Here is an 18,489-nt window from a genome sequence, read left to right on the forward strand (position 1 = left end):
TTGAGTCCAGAGTGTCTTTTTTTTCTTTCCAGAACTGATTTGGAGATTAATTAATGTTTGTGAAGTTTTGAGTTTGCTTGTTTTGGAGGAGTGCACTGCAGTGCGAGGAGTGTAATATAGCCCCAGATCTTTACCAACAAATACATTACTGTTATTTTTGTCTGCTCATCACTTATATTGAATTTTCTGTGTATGGTTGGATGCTAACTGGAATAAATCATCCACAGCAGGCCCACTTGTGGACATTCTGCTCTGAAATAGTCTTTGCTCACAGCACAGAGTGTGTTTGGACTTTCTTTGAGAATAAAGTAATTTTTATTCCAGAATAATGTGTAGGGAGAGACACCTGCATAGAATAGGAATTCCAGAACAGCTGTGTCAGTCAGCTTTCTTCACTTGGACAGACTCTTGGAGCTACTAATTTTTTTTTTTTAAGTTACCCTTTCTTATTTATTCTGCATGTCACCTGAGTTCAGCACCATCCTGCTCCAGGGAGCTAAGCTGACAAATGGAGGTTTTCAAGCAAACTTGCAGTACTTCAGTAAGAATAATAAACCATCTCACTGAACAGCTTTGCCAAGCAGCAGAGAGGTTGTATCAGTAGGTGTCTAAAGTGACTGGGGTTTTATGCAAATGCCCTGTCGTAGCAACTGAGTTCTCTGTGGCTTTGTAGAATTTAGGTGGTTTGGTTATTCCAGATCTCCACTCAGCAGGTTTCCATGGCAAACTGACATAGATAGTGGCAAGCAGTGTTTACGTGTTGTGCCCTTCACTGTTCTAAGGATAAGATTTTAAACTGCCTCCTGTGGAAAGGCTGTGGTTCTTGTGTGTGACAAGTGGCAGGAGATGCTGGCTGAGTTTAAAGGAGAAGGGAAGCAGGCTGAGTGCTGGGTGGGGAAATCTGGAAGGGAAGCCTGAGTGACAGTAATGGGACTCCAGGGAAGAGGATGATAGCTGGTTGGGCGTTTTGTGGCAGAAGCAGCGTAAGCCCAGAATAGTCTGGGCTGGGAGGACAGGGTGTTGGCTGAGCACAGTGGAGAGAGGGAGTGTCTGGAGTCCTATTGAGGGGACATGGGGGTGTTGTGAGGCTCTTGAGGGTGAAGAGAAGGGAGAATTGAAGGTGGTAGGAAGTGCAGGAGCGTCAGAAATAGATATTCACCTTCCTTAAAGTGTCCTTGAGAATGGCGCAGTTATTGACTCCCTCAGGGCTGTGTATTTTTTTTCCTCAGGATGGTGATGAGAAACTGGGGGAGAGAGGAGGGAGCCAATTTGGCAATGACTGTTTCTCTCAATCCTGTAAGACAAAATTCCTTTTCAGACTGCAGTTTCTTCTTGGTGCATCACATTTGCAGAGGTTTCCCCTCATTTACAGGCTGGTTGGCAGAGCAAAGAGGACAGTCTTTTCCACTGTGTGATTGGCATCTTTGTGGGAGTGCAGAGTGGTGCACCTGTCTGGGTTCAGTGCACGATGCCTGTGTGCTTTTCTGCCTGTCTCTTTAACAGTGCAGGGTGTCTGTCCTGCTGTGGGGGTTTGGACTGGTGGGAGGCCACACCTGAGAGTGCCTCTCTTACATATTGTGGCAAGCTCACAGTGACAGTACTTCTGCAAGGAGAATGTGTTAACTCAGTGACTTACCTTTGTTCCTTCTTGCTTTATTGCTGCAGGATTCAGAAGGAATTGGCTGACATCACCTTAGATCCACCTCCCAACTGCAGGTTGGTGTTCATTCCTTACCTGAGGAGGGTGGGGGAAGGTGAGGGGCTGAAGTGTGCCCAGGTGTTGTAACTGCCCTCAGAGGCTCTGGATGGAGCAGAGGAACGGCTGTTTAGGTGGCCAGCAGTACTTTTGTGAATGCTTTAAAGAGTTTCCAGGTGGGGATACCTCCAGAGATTATATGTATTTTGACCAGTTTTCTGTTTGTTTAGGGGATTGTTTTGTTTTTTTAACAATTGCATGTCAATATGCTATATTGTTTTGTGTGTGTATGTTTCAGAAACTGGTCTATGAAGAAGAGTGTGAAAACTTTCTCCTTGTTTGTTTTTGGTTTTGGTTTATAAATCTAATGCCTGACTGCACTAATCTTATATAAATAAGAGTCCTGCCAAGGAAGCAGAGAATGCTCTGAGGTTTTTAGTTCAGAGTTCTGTTGTGAACAGCAGCTGACAGTGGAAGTAAAGTGCGAATTCGTCACTTAATGCCCCACTGGAACATGCGTCTTAGCTGATGAAACAGAAAGCAGGGATGTTCTGTTGCCCTTTATAAAATATCTTGTTTTTAGGTATGTTTTAGAAATTTATATATTTTTTTAAAACCTCTGGTAGGTTGATTTGTTTCATTGCATGGTGTTGCTGAACCTCTTTGCATTTGGAGAGGAGGCAGTAGTAGTGTAACTTCTTTGGTTATACTTGCTCATCCAAGAGGAAAGAGGCTTTCAGTCTGGTCTGCATTTGCTGTAGTTGCCAACGCATAACTCTGTTCTCTGTTACATCTTCTTGCTGTAGCTGAGGTTTGATGTCTTTTGATGTTGGTAATGGCAGAAATCAGAGAAAATTATGCTTATAAATAACTGTTTAAATTGGTCTTTTTCATATTGAGTTACCACCCACAAACGTACATGAACCTTTTTATTGAAGCTTTTTGCCACTGTTAGTCTGTGGGGAGGCATTAGCACAAGAGTTAGCCTGACAGGTCCAGAGCCACCCTTTCAGTAGCAGTCCCTAGGATCATAATTATTTGAAGGAGAGATTGAATGTGATGTGTGACATCTAATCTGCTACTAAGAAGATTTTTGTGCTGTTGGGATGATAACCAATAAGTTTTGAAATCTTTAATTGTGACAATGTTGTTTTAGGGACAGTAATGACTTAGCTGACTAATATAAAATTTCCAGTTCTCGGGCTGGAGATGTCTGTCCCGTGTGCATCCCAGCTCTGTATCCAGATGAAGTCCACATGCTTTTCCCTCCTCCTCCCACTTCAACCTGATTTTCATGGGAAAGAAATAAGGAAGCACATCTCAGGCACTGTTGCTTCTCTTTAGATAACTAGATGGTCAAGGTGCTGGGACTTCAGACTGAGCTTTGCAAGTTTATCCAAAAGCTATGATTGTATATGAGTTTATTAGATTACGTGTTTCTTCTGAAGGTTTGTATAAATGATATTAGAACCCTAATTTGTCCTTGTTTAAATTGGATTCAGTCATAGGTAAAGATGAACTAGCAGACTACTTGTCAAAATACAGTATAGTTTTGGTTTTTCTTTTCTAATTACATGGACCATTGAGGATAACGTGCTTCAAGGCCCACATAGTAAGTCTGTGTTATTTCAGCCTTTACCAATATTTCTAATGGTAAAAATTAGTTCGTAGTACAAATAGCGATGGTTAATCTTCATCCATAGTGGAGTTATAAGTATTCTGCATTCCTTTTGACTTTCAGATGAGTGACAGTGAAGGCTGACAGCTTCTGCAAGTAATGCATGGAACTGGTGTAGTTGTTACTGCCTTTTAATATGTTGATAGGTAGGAAAACGTGAGTGGAGGGGTTTGTTGTGTGTGTATGTGTGACCAAAGGAGTTTTGGTATTGCTCATCTTGGGGTGAAGTCATCCTGCTTCTGTAAACACGGTGCTGAGAGCCAAGAAGAGCAGCTCTGCTTATGGCTAACGAGGCTCCAGTTGTGCATTTAAGCACTGGGAGTTTGCCCCTGTAGTGGCTGATTTGTAAAAAGGCAGGCAGGTGCTGATTGCCACAACAGTGAGATGAGTTTCAGCTGGTGCAGTTGTGGGGAAAGTTCACCTCTTGTGAAAAAAAAAAAAAAAAAAAAAATTGCAATAGTCAATTTATGACTGTGAGATTAAGCTAATGAGAAACTCTGGTTGCTGCATGATGTTTAAGGTTGCCAGAATTTGTTCTTGGGAAGCCTGCTAACAGTGTCACTGCTTTCCTTTATATTTTTTCCTTTTGTATGAACATTACTGGCATGCTGTGAAGGAGGTATTAAATACATAGTTTGAGAACTTAGTTTCAATTTCCTGCCTTTATGACTTTGCTTATTCTAACCTTTCCTCTGACCTCCTGCCCCTCATATCTCTGCTGCCTTTGTGCCTCTACAGATTTTTTTCAGGTGTCACTGGAGGAGAGGCCAGTCCTCTCCTTTTAGGCATCTCACTCTTTCCTGTAAGTTTAATCTTAGAACTTACATATTCAGGGCATTATGTATGATGTCATGTATTACCTGTTGTACTGCCAGTTTTAAGGGTTGCCAAAGCCTCAACATTTTCACATTTGAAAATGTTTGTCGGAAACTGTATCTTGTGTTATGTTGGAAACATCATAATCGTTTTTCTTTTTCTGAACATCTTACACCCCCCACTACCATGTTTGTATTTTCCCCTGTTCTATGTCTGGTGTTTGATATAAGTTCATGGTTGGCTGTGCTTTAATTTTTGGCCTCGCTGCAAAATACTGTTCTTTCAGTCTTATTGCAGAAATGGGAGTTTAGGATATTTAACACATCCCAGAACAGCTCTGCCTATTGAAAGATAAAGGTTCAGGTTGTGAATGATTTTTAGTAAGAACTGATTTACCATATCTTACGTGAGGTTTTTTTCTTCTTATAAAATACAACATACAAGATGCAATTACAAATAATGACAACCATTTGACATTTCAAACAAAATAGCTTAAAAATAAATGCTTCATTTTTATTTTTCTAGCTTTTAGTGTCTGTATTGTCATGAGTGTAACCTACAGATCATCTGTTTAAAAAACAAAAACCAAAAAACCCAAACCCCAGGCGCACTCAACACCCTGTGATTGAGCAGCTGTGTGGTTTTTACGCATATGAGGGTAATATGAGGGGAAGCTTATTCCAGAATTTCCTCTCTCCTCAGCACTTTCTTTGTTTCTGTTTTTTCCATAGCTTGCCTGTGTCCCCCAAAATTTACCTGTGCTTGTGTGTCATTGGCTGGTTCATTTCTCATACTCCCTGTGTACTTGTGTCTCCTTCGTCAGGGTGTGATTTTGATTTTCTCAGGCTAGTGCAGTTAGTTGTGCAGAGGTGCAGAATATGTGCATGGAAGCAGTCTCTGTTTGGCCTGCATTCAAAATGCAGGTTTTTGGACTTGAAAACATTTTCTAAAAGGGTATATTTAATACATGTTGCAAATTCGTAGGTTCCTGCTGGGAGGAGTGCTGCGTCCTTGTAAGTGTCCTAGTGTAATGTATGTTTGGCGGCTACTTCTGAATGAATTTTAGTCCTCTTCATTATTTTCAGTAGGCCAGTGCTCTGGAGGTCTTTAATTTCTGCAAGTTGATTTGACTCGTGATATTAATACTGAGTTATGAAAGTTAAATATGACTTTCAAGTTCAAAAGGTGGTTAGTGGTTAAGACGAATTGGAGAATGACTGTTTTTACCTAAAGTGTTTAAAATCTTTTGAGAGTGTATCTGGTGATCTCTTCTCCTACTTTGTTTTATATCAGAGTTTAACTCCAGTTTTAGAGCTCAGAGAAGGTAACTAGAAAGGTCTTACTTTTGGTCTTTTATATATGCTAGTGACAGAGGAGGTATCACACCTTTGCTTTGGGTCTGCAGATGTCAAAATACGGTTGTCTTGCTGTGTAAGCAGTCCTGACTTTTGTTTGCTGGTAACACGTAGGAGTGTTGTGCAGAAGCTTTCCTTCTGTCTCAGTGATGAACTATCCAAAGCTTTAAGATAAACTAATTCAAGCTTTAAGTACTCTTTATTCGCTTTGTGTAATTTATTCAACCTCTGTATCTAAGCATCTCCTCATGGTAGATCTGCTTATTGATGTGAGGTTATGGAACAAGTGGTTTTCCCCATTTTTAGGGGTGGGGAGTTGCAGCACACAAAAAACAAGTGACTTGTCTAAGGTCACACAGGAAGTCTCTGGCAAAGTGGAGAAATTAATGTAAATCTCTTTTGTTTCAAGCTAACTTGCAGCTGAGCTGTTCTGCTGGAACTGTGTGCATCACTTGCATTACGAGCAGGGCTTTGAATTTGTGCTTTATTGGGTGTCTGGTATTGACTGTATGTAAGCATGGTAATTTAATGTTATTTTTCCCATCTGTGTAGACGGACCAAAATGGATATTAACTGGAATTAATGTTTTTTAATCTATCTTAGCTAAACAGAAACAAGTTCGTCTCCACATGGCTCATTTAAGTCCATATAGGCGAGACCAGCTGTTATTTAAACAAAAATAATTTTCAAACCTTTGTTGAAGGAGGCATTTGCCTGCAGGGCTTTCCATTGCTTCAGAATAAAATGCTATCACAAATTCATTATTTAAATAATAATAAAATACAGTTGTGTTTTTTGGCACCTTCAGCCCAGTTTTTGTAAATTTGCAGAATAAGGACCAGATCTCCTTGAGAGTCTCGTGAAAGTTAACTGTCAGCACTTAATAAATATGTGTCTCAGTAAAGATGGTGGGGAGAAGTGCTCTCTATTATAACGTATGGAATAGTAATAGTTTTCAAAACTTTACAGTGTGGAATTAAGATTTCTTGGCTTGAGAGAAGTCTGCATAAAATGTGTGGCTCAAAGGCAGTTTTGAACTCAACAGCTTCATATTATAATTAATATATTTCATCTGCATACCATGCAGGTCTGGCATTTGTCTTGCTTACATTTGTTTTTCATGGTGCTTGTAATTTTTTGCAAATGTATTTTTCAATACTTTCAACTCCAATAATGCTTTAAGTGCTTTTGCTTTTAAATCTAACATATTATTTAAGGATGGATTGTCACTGTTAAACTCTAATATCAGTGTTGTTTTTGTTATTTTTATGTGTGAAATAGCCCTTCCTGAGCACAATTGTATTCTATAGCATAAACTTTCCAGTTTTACATTTTCTAAGTAACAAGCTTAATTTCATTATGACTTTTTTCCTTCGTATGCCCAGTCAAATTATTAGGTCAGGAATGGCACAAATTCCAGCTTTTGCTTCCTTGTAGAAATAAAAAAATATTATCACCTTTAAGGAAAGTGAAATTATCAGCTTATAAAAGTGGGTTTTAGAAGTATTTTTTTCTTTTTTTCACCTTGTATTGTGTTGAAAATGTGAGTGTTTTCTGTGAGAAGTTTCCAGATGTAGGATAGGAAGGCCCTACATAATTAGTGTGTAGTTGAAAAATATCATTTGTCATATAAACTACCAGTGGTTCAGCATCCTCTCCTTGCTTTGTTTGGCACATGATCCCTGGAGAAATAACTCTTCCTTTTGAAATGGTGTATTAACTAATTTAGAGATCCTCTGCAGTTGTGTATGGTCTAGCTTAAACCATAAAAACAATACATTTCTACACTGGCTGAATTTAAGTATGTGGAGGTAGCAGCTCCTGCAGGCAAAGTCCTCTGTCCGATGTACTCAGACAAAGGCTGCACCAGGAGCATTTTCTTTGCTGAGGATCGATTAGTTAATATTACAGGAATTAACTTTTCTGAAGCCACTTCTGTTTTTATTTTAACTGTCAGAAATGTTTTGATGGCCAGGCTGTTCGGACGCTGTGGCAGGAGCTGGCTGATGCTGTGGTAGATTTTGCTTTACACGTCCTGGCTCGGTAATTCCCAAATGAACTGCATTCTGTGCTCTTGCATGCCAAACATGGAAACGATGAATCTTGAGAGCGGCTGTGAAATTGTATCATGGCTAAGAACAAAGAGGATTGAAATCCCTTCTGTGCACCCTCCCTTGTATACCACTTAATTTTATTATTTGACTTTCAGTTTTGCTGCCCTTGGAGGGCACTGTGCAACTGTGTTTATGATGCTGCATATATGTTTTATCTGACAAATTCTTATTTCCTCTTGGTTACACAGTCTTGTTTGGTTTTTCAGTTGTATTCTAGTGCTGTTTGTCTAGATTTTTATATTGGATATGTGTATAGCAGCAGTTTATATGCCTGGTTTTGTTTTAAGAAACATACACTGTATGTCTATGATACTTCATAGATTTAAATGGGAAACAATGTATGTGCGCTATTTATACTTTAGGGCTTGAATCTACCTTGCCTCCTTACATGAAGACAAAATTACCTATGGTTAACTGGCTTTTCTAGGGGATTGAGGAGGATGGGTTTGTGTTTGAAGATTTCAAAAAGAGCAGGTTGCCAGAGCCTTGTGGTTTCTGAAGGACGGGTTGGTTTTGAGAGCCAGTGTCATTGTATCTGGCAGATGTTCGCTTTGGTCCCGCTGTTGGAGGGGTTGTGTTGGGATGGAAACGGAGTTCACCTGCACCAGTACTTTAGTGGATTAAGGTTATCTGTGAGTTTGTGTGTAGTGAGACTTCTGCAGCCTCTGCCTGCACTCTTCTGTAATTGTACATGACTGACCAGCCTTCCATGCAGCCCCTTTTCAGAAGCATTTAATGTACTAAAAAAAGGATACCATTTTATATGAATGGGTGAAGAGATTACAGCACACCTGTGCAGGCACACACCATGCTCAAAGTTAAGGGCTATACTTTCTCCACAAAACAAAGTGCTTCAAACTAAGTTAAATTAATGATGCAATTTACTTATTATAAGTAAAATCTTGCCAATCTGTGCATTCATTTGAATGAAATAAATTTATACTTATTTTTCCCTCTGAGGCTTAACAGTGGAGGTCTGAATGCTCACTTCATTATGTTACAAAACCGAGGAGAGAACATGTATTGTCAAGTACTATAAATAAACTACAACTGTCAAAATAAGCACTGTGTGCTCAAGAATTCAGAGGGGTTTTCTTGTTTCTCTTGCCAATTTGCAAATTTCAGCAGTAGGCAATTAAAATTCCAAGGCATTTGAGGAAAGTGTTATGGTTGCAACCATGCATTTAATACATATTTTCTGTGTGTAAGGGGCTAATTGACATTACAAGGAGATGTTGCAGAGCTGGATGCTTAACTTCAATATCCAATTTGCAGTGCTCTTTATTAACCTGGACTCTGGGGGAAGGAAGCTGGGGGAGAAAAGGAGAGTGGGGCATACAGACTGTAGCTCAGGGCAGATGTGCTGTTCGAATCTCCTCACTCTCTCCAGTGTCTTCCATAGTTTCACATCTGAAAATATGGATCAGGTAAGATGAAATTGAGTTGTTTTGAGAACTGGGTCCAGGCCAAGTTTTGGCAGCTCATTTGTTTGAGAGAAAATACAAAGTAATTGGATTAAAGAGGCTGTACGGTTAATGATGTAGAGTCCTGTTAGATTTCTTTGCTTCTGTGTTTCTGTGAATCAGTGTCGAGTTTAGGTCTCAATTCCTTTAGAAGCTTCAACTTTTAGAGTCAAAAGGGAGTGTGGACCTAATCAGATGAGCGTGTTAGCAGATATGTTTAGAACTTTGTATCAGTGTAAATGACTGTTTAAAAAGATTGCTCATCTCTGCCTCTGGAGCTGCTGGACTTGCTGGAAACACAGAATTTTGATCTGGTACTGAGAATTGTAAAGGCAAAATGGGGAGGAGCTTTCTGGAGCAGATGTACTGCTAATATTTAGTGCTTTTTCTGCTGTGGCTATCTGAGCAATATTTTGGTCAGTGTGCTAATCCCAGTGTTTCCCTGGGAGAAATCAGGAGAGGGGTTTGTTGTGTTTTCTTTTGATGCCTAGGATCATACAGGAGCTGCACACAGGAGTGAAAAGGCCCCCAGACATTAAAATTAATTCTGAAGTCAAAGCTGTCTTTTCACGATTGGTGAATTGATAAAAAAACCTACTTTTGATACAGTCTAAGAACTTTGTCAAATTTATTTGAGACAGTGATTGTTCTACAAAGAAAACTGCTGGGGTAATTGTCTCAAAGGTTTTAAATGCAGTTTGAATATCTTCACTGACATTTTAAGGTGCTAATTTAAGTTATGACTGTTATGGATTTCATATGTTTGCAGTTCTCAAGTGGACAACTTCTAGAAAGTTTCAGTGTGTTATTTTATACTCTGAACAAGTGTAGCAGCTCTGAGAAGTGGTCTATAAATGGTGGAGAAAGTGCAATTTATTTAATTAAAGCAGTGTTTAGCTGCTGCCGAAGGTTTTGAAAGATGGCTAAAATGTACACAGTTGTAATAATACTGTTTTAAAGTAATTAGGTCAATACTGTAGTATACCACAGAAGGTCATTTTATCAGAAGTTTCTGATCAATCTATTTGTTGTAATACTGTATTTGCATTGTGTTTTCTATATGTCTTAGTAACCTTTTTAAAGGAGGTAAATTAGGTGATGCATACAAGCCCTTATAGCTAGTGTCCTCCTTGTCTTTCTTATAAGTTATTTATCAAGGAGAATTGTCTAGCTTTCTTTTTGATGGGGTAATTCTTAATTTGAGATTCTCATTGTATTTTGTAGTGCTTTGAGTTCTGGTAAAAGTATTTATGCCTCCTTACACTTGGGTGACTGTGGGAGAGAGAAAAGACAGAAGCCTTTAAATAGCTATGCTAAGTCTCAAAATATCATGAATCTCACTGAGTTCTCCATTGCATTAAAGTTGTGGTGATGCTTTCATTCCTGCTTTAAATTTAATTTCAACAGCACCCTTGTAACATGAAATCAGGCAGAAAGATGTACGGTAGCAGCAAGAGTGACCTAGGAGATCTAAGTTTTGAATGTAACTAGTGCCAGGCCTTCAGCTGCCCTGCTGCTTGTCTTTCAGCGGCATCCCAGGGTTGAAATCTCTAGTGAAATCTAAACATTTTCTTTTGAATAGCATCTTTCCAAATTTTCCATCCCCTCACTCCTCTTGTGAGGTTAATCAGATTGCGGATATTGGTAAGACTGGGAGATGAATGAGTTGCAGATGAGGAGCAGAAAACGAAATAAAACCAGTCAGGGTAGCAAGGTTGTACAAGGCATTAATGGAGGCTGTAAGGGACAGCAGAGAGAGGTGGCCCGTTGGGGTGACTGAGGTGATTTTGTGCTGGTTGCTGAAATAGTTGCAGCAAAGGTGGAAGTAGAGACAAGACTGATGTTTTTTCTGCTCCAGCTGTTTAGTTCCAATTTCTGCTCCTTGCACTGTGAGGAACAGAAGATAAAGGGCATCTTCCTCTTGGTGGATGGGGAGGACCACCCATGGGCTACCCTCTTCTTGGCCATGAGTAGAGTTTCAAAACAGTAAAGCATACAAGCTGCGTGTTTTGCAGTGGTGATTGTTTTGCACCCTCACTTGGGAGATAAAATATTAATTTAGTAGTAAAGTGAATGCACTTATATGTTCTTATCATGGGAACATCATACTATACCTTGAAGCATGTGTAAAAGGTGCCTCACTGTGTCTTTGCAGATGACCTTGAACTGCTGCTTGAGTCACTTGTGACTCTTTAGCCATGTCTTCCTAGAAGCACATCAGTGAGGTGTGAGGAGTGGGGAAAAAATTGGGGAAGTGGTAGCAAGCAGAGGGAGTGAAAGGCAGACAGAGAAATGGAGGAAGAGGGCAGAAATGGAGAGAGAAATAAATTACTCAGTCAGTACCAGTCAAATAGACTAGTATTTAAGATAGGAAGTTGCAAATTAATTTTGTTGTAGGCCCTGTGAATCTGAATCTCCCAAAGGAGCACATTTTTTTTTTGTAGCAACTGAAACAGAAGTATGGCCAAAGCTGTTATTCAATAAATTCCATAATACTGGAAACACATATTCACTAAAAAAAGGTCATTTTAGAACAGTTTAAGTCCTTCTATCCAGTAGGTAGTGAGGTTCTGAAAACTCTTCTGCAGGAGGTTGTGGAGGCAGATAGTATCAGCATGTTCAAAGCTGGGTTGAACAAATTCATGAGGAACAGGTCCATGAACAGATACAAAGAGAAAAGTCAGGCAAGTACCCTTTAGCACCCCTCATCCAGTGGCTGTGGATCCTGAGGGAGTACAAAGGGAATGGACTACAGAGAGTATCCACCATCACCTATTGTAAGGAGTAGGCTCTTACCACTGCCAGGAGTAAGGTCCCGAGTTAAATGACCCCAAATGTTTTTTTTATGTTCTATGTGGAATACCCACAAAATTACCTCCTTCCCCTTCCCCATTGTCCCTCATTCCACTCCACTAACTTCAGGCTCCTTTCTATTTCCTTCTTCCAATTGACATGGCTTTTAGCCACAGAAAATGTTCAACTTCTGCCCTCCTTGCCTCTCTTCTTTTTATGCTTTGCCATTTAAAGCAAGCTCTTGTTTCCTGTCACTTAGCCACTTCTCCTTGCTTTTGTGAAGGATTAACCTTCATGCATTTGTGTTGCTGAATTTAGATTGCCAACACCAACAAAAATTTAGGAAGTGCTTTACTCTGAAAAGTTTACAAAGTGGTATGTAAATTTCCATCTATGTTTAAATGTTCTTTATTAATAACGTAGGTTTAGCCTTTGGGCTTGTTGGTGTTACCCTGTCCTCTCTTCCCCAAAAAAGTTATGCTTATGTTGCAGAATTGCCTTTTTTTCCCCCCTTATCTGATAGAGGTAAATAAGTGAGTTGTTTTATTCAGCAGCTGTTGTATTGTCTTGAATAAGTGATTTGATTATTTTCTGGTTTTATGCACACCAAGGTTATCACAGCTGTTACTTTGTGATACTACTACTTTGTAATAGGATAATGTATTTTGAGATATATTAGTGTTGGGGGCTTTTTTCTTCCTGGATAGTGGCAGAGAAATAATGAAGCTGTCCAACAGCTAATCTCTTTCTTTGGTGTCTTTGTGCTCCTGCTTCACCTTCCACCTCAATATCTAGGAGGACTGTAACTATTTGTTAGGGAAATACGAGTTAAAATGCATAGCTAGTACATATGTCGAGACATTCCAGTTTCAAGTACTTAGTATTCAGTGTGTGTACTCTTAATGACTATAAATACTATATTACATATGAGGTTCTGTAATGTATTAGCTACGTCTTGTACATTGTTTTTCCCACAGAAAATGCAAATTTTCTTATCCCATAGACTGTGCAGTCTCTACTTTCTGTGTTGCGTTTCAAGGATTTTGCCTTGTATTTCATAGAAGAGTCATTCTTATAAGGAAATGCAAAGTCCAGACAAATCATTCAGCATTGGGATTGTTCAGGTGCACATTTCACTGCATGCTGGGTAGCACAGAACTGGCCATTTAGGATGTGTTTATTAAATAGTACTGGATTTTGTCAGGAAAGACTGAATAGTAGTGTTTGATTAGTAGAGGCTTGTGTGGTAACACTTTGTGGTGGGGATACAGCAAGGTGGCAGGGTCCAGCTCTAAGTGGTAGCAGCAGAGTGAAGGGCTGTGGCTAAGTGAGGATGTGCTGTGACCTCTTTCGTGGCTGGTGGAACATCTGGGTGAGATTTGTTAGTGATTCACAGCTTCACTTAGAGAGATAAGGTTGGAGTGCTGATTTAGATTTGGATCTGGGAGGGAGAGCTATCTTTTACCGACTGAATCTGTTCTGTTTGCAGCAGTCTTCAGTGATTCAGAACAAATGAGGAAAAAAAGGATGGAGCTGGAGTTGATGGCTGAACTATGACATACTAGGGAAGAATGAAAATATAGGGTGGGATTAGATGTAACTCTTAAAATCAGGGAACAAGAGAGAAGTATATTGCCAGATCCCTTTCAGCAGTAAATCTTACTGTCTCTTGCAGAGATTCTGAGCAATCTCTATGCTTCTCATCTAGGTTTTCCTTTCCTTCTTCATAATCCAGTGTGTTACAAGTCACCAGTGTGGTGCAAATTCTGGAAGAAGGAGCTAGACTGCCTGTTCTGGCCCCTGGAGTTGGGCCTCTTTTTGCAGGCCATTTCAGCCTTGTAAAGAACAGTGGTAGTGTCTCCTGCTTCCTTATCCTTCTGAGCTGAGCATGTTCTGGTGCCTTCTCTTTCCTGATGGCTGCACTGATCCTTCAGCACTAAGCCATTATATCTGTCAAAGTCTGACGCCCATGCCTACAGAGAACTGAAAAGGCAAGGTTGTCCTGTTGACAGAAAGAAAAATGTATATTAGGAATTAAAAAATAAGCAGACATAACCATTCCTGTTTTATTAATTTACTTGCAAATGAAGTAGCAGTGATCAGCTAAACTACTGAATGTGTATATAGTTTGGTTGGGTTTTTTTTAAATTGCTAAAGTATCTGGGTCATGAATCAGAGTAGCTTGATGAAAGGGAAAGAGGGAAGTGTTTTTAAAGTACTTAAATGGGCAAATGGGATAATCCTGAGTGCAAGGTAACACAGAAATTGAAATTTGTTATCTTTCTTTATGTATTATATCTTGGTCATTGGAAAAGTATTTTAATAGCTTGAAAGGTTTCTAGTCAAGAGGATACATCTAAACTTCACTTCGGAGTTATGAGGGCATTTGGTTGTGCAGAAGGTGAGCCTGTATGAGCATTTACACAGCAGACAACTGTATGCCAGGCAAATGAAAGGTTCTTTGCTCAGTATTTTTACTAACCCTCCTCTCATGTACACATTAAATGTCACACCTGGAAAGTCATTTAGTTGCTGTTTTAGCAAATTATTTCTTTTCAGAGGGAGAATCTAATTTTTTTTTTTTTAGGTGTTAAAGTAATGGAAATATAATGTTTGCTTAGATTGGCTTTCCTGAAAGATAATGTGTCAAATCCTAATGACACACTGGGTCCAGTGTTAAATTTCAGTCCTTGCTGGAGATAGTGAATGAACTGTGTCCAGAAATAAGTGGGTTTGCATGTCCCTGCTTATATTACTAGACTTCAAGGTCGCTAAAACAGTTCTGTAGAGTTTAATGTACAATATGTATTATTTACCCATTTTTTTCTTTAAAGTGCCAGACTGTTTACTGAACTGTGTGAGCACTTCACTGTTTTATATATAGGCAATGATTTTCTCAGCTGGTTATGCACAGAGGGTAAGCGGTTTTTTGCCCTTATTTATTTATTTGTTAATTATGCTGAGACAACTGGATGGGAGAAAGCACTCTTGCCTTTGGCATCTGAAGGAAAGATCTCTATTTTTGTGTAGTGTGCTAAACAGGGTTGTTTTCTAGTAAGGGTTATATAATATGATTATGAAGGTATCCTGTCTTCCAGAGGGTTATAAATGTGATCTCTGGTCAGTACGGAGAAACTCACGCATTTGACCTTTCTGTCTCTTTGGACCCATTAGTTGTTGGACATAATGGTCTTATTAAAATTGCTTAATTGTTCCAAAGAGATCATTTGTGCTTACTCCGTTATTGCCATTTGATGCTGCCTCTCTACACACTGCCAAAAGTCCATGGTATATTACATTTTTATTGTTATGTAAAGCAGCTGTAAAATAAACTGTGGTTGTGTAAGTGTATTTGAAATCTTTGCTATTGGCTACTTTGTTTTTTCCCTTTATGTCTCTAACTCTTACATTTATTGTTTTGCCACCACAGAGAGCTAATGAAAAGCAAACATATAAACTATTTAAAAAAAAGGTAATGCTATGCACAGATTCACGTTGCTTCCTTACTAATTTATTATTCTGTTTCTCAGTATAAGAAAAGATAGGAAGCACATGCACTGCTGGGGTGTTTTTAGGTGGGAGGATTGGGGATTTTGTCTTTCCTTTGCATTGCTTTTGCTGTTAAAGTCCTCTGATTTTCAGAGACTTCAGGAGTTGTAGACCTAGTGGGCATACAGCAGACAAAGGAAGAAGATAAATTTATGTGCAGTAAGACATTGATCTGGAAGAGGGGAGGTCTGTTTAACTCCTCTTCTTTAGTACTTGCATACCTGTGGGCAGTCAGGCCCATGTGCATCCTTAGCACACTCACAGGATTATTAAAGGTGACTTCTCTTATGTGTTCAGGTTTCTCTTTACAAGTAGTACTGAAGAAAACAAGGTCTTAAATTATGCTATATTTTTGATTCTTTCTGTATGTCTTTAAGTATGTAGTAGAACACTCTGTCTCACAGGAGTAAAATCATGACGTGGGTACATTTAAGGGTCTGACTTTCCACAAAAGCTGCTTCCAGTAAGAAAACTCATTGAGATGGTGAGTCTCTTAATCATTCTTTGCCCTAGTGGAAAAGTGTGTGAAACCAGCATAACAGCCACTGGGCAGCCTCTCTCACCATTTCTCATCCATGCTGGTCACAGCTGCTAAGAAGTTTTTAATAGGTAGACTTTTTCTTAGTTTAAGCTGTTTTTCTGCTGTAATTGGAGCTTGCACAGCTTAGATCTTGCTTTCTAGTCTTTTCAGAAATACACCTGAACTCAGTCGACACTGAACCAGAGCTGCCTTCCCTCTGTAACCTGGCCTGGGGAGACATACCTACTTGGTGGGGGTCTGTTCTACATGGATTAAAGGAACAGAAACTATGAAGATTAAAAGATGCTCAGGAGGGGAACATGTACTTGGATTTTGCCTGCAGTTAAAAGTAAATCCCTTACAGTAAGGAAGACTCTAAATGGTGCCTCTCAATATGTGTTTTGCAGTAGTTGAATTGTTCAAGAAGACTGAACCACTACCAGACTTCAACTTTGAAATTATGAAGTAAATTTTAGCTTGATTTTTATTTTACCTGCCATTTCCTTTTGCAAATTATGAGGTAATTCATAGTAATTTGCACATTTTAAAACTGTTCAATGCTATCTGGGACAACAGCTCCAGGGAACAGTGTTGAATCAGATCTGCTTTTTGTCAGCAGTGTATTTAAAGCATGTATGTGTGTGCAAACACATATTTTCCATTCACTTACCACAGTGCAGTGGAAGTTTTGAGAAAGTAAAGAGGGTTTTTTTCCCCTTTTATTTTTTCCCTCCTAAATGTGCAGAAGTAGCTGTGTGGAAAAGAATCACTGTAAGATCAAGTTTCCTTTTCTTCAGCATTTAATTTGACTTGTAGACATTGACAGAGTATGTGTTTTTATAAAAACTGCAAACATTGCATCACCCAGGAGAAGAAGCAGACATAGGAAAGTCTCTTAGGGGTGTGCAAAACAGACTCCAAGGGTAACACTGACTTGCCAGTTAATACCAGTGGTATAAAGGGTAAAGTCAAACTTCTTTTCGTGACTGAGAGGGAATCAATGCTGCCATAATATATATTCTTGTCGTTGTTTTGTAGCAAAAATGATAATACCATTCTAGATCCACTGTAATGGAATACCGTATGGGAGTGTGTATGATCACGTCACTGAATGGAGTACAGCTCTGGGGTTGTAGAGGTTTTGTGTACTCCAGTTTTACACATGAGAGTGTCTGTATGATCAGAGCTAGATATAACAGGACCATTATCACACAAGTTTGTTAAAAGATATATGACAATTTTAGAAAATTCAATCTGAATGTTGTCACGCTCAATCAGAACACCTCATTTTGTGTATCACCCACCTGGGTTTCCTTTCTGTCTCTGGTCCTGTAATCAAGTAAGAACTAATTGTGCTCTTGTGCCCTTGGCTAATCCTAGCAGACTAGTGGCTTTCTTCCGGTCTTTACAGTGTTTTGACTTAGAGCAATGAACTTCCTAGCTGTAACAGAACACTTTGTTTATTTATTATCTATTTCACTGTTGAAAATACACTTTTTAAAAAAAATCTGATCCGACTGATATATATTGTCAACAAGAGTTTCTCTGCTCCAGAAATTTGTTTTCAAGTTCTCAAAGCTGGGCAATATAGGTGAGGCTTTTTCACATGTATCAAATGTATGCTAATGAATCCAGTGTAAAGAACAAGGGTCCCATCATCCTGCAGAATGAAGCATTGAAGTGTGTATTTTTCCTCAGCTGCAGTGTTGTTTCCATTAAAATAAATGAGGGAAGATGGAATTGGGTATAGTAAGACACAGTGCAGGCTGGTAGTGGGTCTAAGGGCAGGCAGGCTTTGTATTTAAGGATCAGTCCTATAGCTAAAATAACATAAAAGCTCTGTCATTTCTCTGAATTGTCCTTTCCTGTCCTGCAATAACTAAATCAAGCAAGATTTCCACTGAAATTTTAACACTAATGTCATCAGTCTGCAATTTGGTGTGTTCCCTCTGAAATCTACTTCCACTTGCTTTTACAAATTCATTGCCTCTACATGGACATGCCTAGTTAATGAAGTATTTTGGTTGAAGTCATGCTTTTGTTTGATGCAGCTTACACCCAGATAATGGTAGTTACATGCAAGTACAGATGTACACCCTTCCTGCAGGTGCCCAGAAATGTCATTGCAAAATGGTGGCATCAATCCCTTGTTAAGCTGTTCATCCATGACCATGATGATGGCACCTGAGAACTTGCTTATGCTCACAAAGGAAGCTGCTACTGTTGACTAATTGCTTCTACAGTGAGATTTAAAGTGGCATGCTAAGTATGTGTGATATCAGAGGTTTGGGTGCTGTTACATACAAAGTTCTGTACTTTTGCTTTTTTAATTGTCCCTCTCCCTCACTAGCATCATCAGCCATTCACACTGTATTTCTTTTGGTTAGTTTGAAGTTTGTAGGGGTGCTTTGTTTGGTTTGTTTTTTTCCCAAATATAGACATAGCAGCATTGAGTAGGGGAACATTTTTAATGCTTTTGGTATTTGGTTTCTTATTTTCTGTCAT

The 18,489-nt window shown here is 39.2% G+C and overlaps 1 protein-coding gene across 6 annotated transcripts in view; it reads left to right on the plus strand.

Moving 5' to 3' along the window:
• Positions 1-18,489, plus strand: part of LOC132327231 (ubiquitin-conjugating enzyme E2 E1) — a 45,720-nt gene that overhangs the window by 2,818 nt on the left and 24,413 nt on the right. For all 6 annotated transcript variants that reach the window (XM_059846206.1, XM_059846215.1, XM_059846225.1 and 3 more), the window contains one exon: positions 1,666-1,716. In XM_059846206.1, coding sequence (XP_059702189.1) covers positions 1,666-1,716 — 51 coding nt within the window. The remainder of the gene's footprint in view (positions 1-1,665; positions 1,717-18,489) is intronic.

This window comes from Haemorhous mexicanus, chromosome 1 (genome assembly GCF_027477595.1).
Source record: "Haemorhous mexicanus isolate bHaeMex1 chromosome 1, bHaeMex1.pri, whole genome shotgun sequence".
NCBI classification, from domain to species: domain Eukaryota; kingdom Metazoa; phylum Chordata; class Aves; order Passeriformes; family Fringillidae; genus Haemorhous; species Haemorhous mexicanus.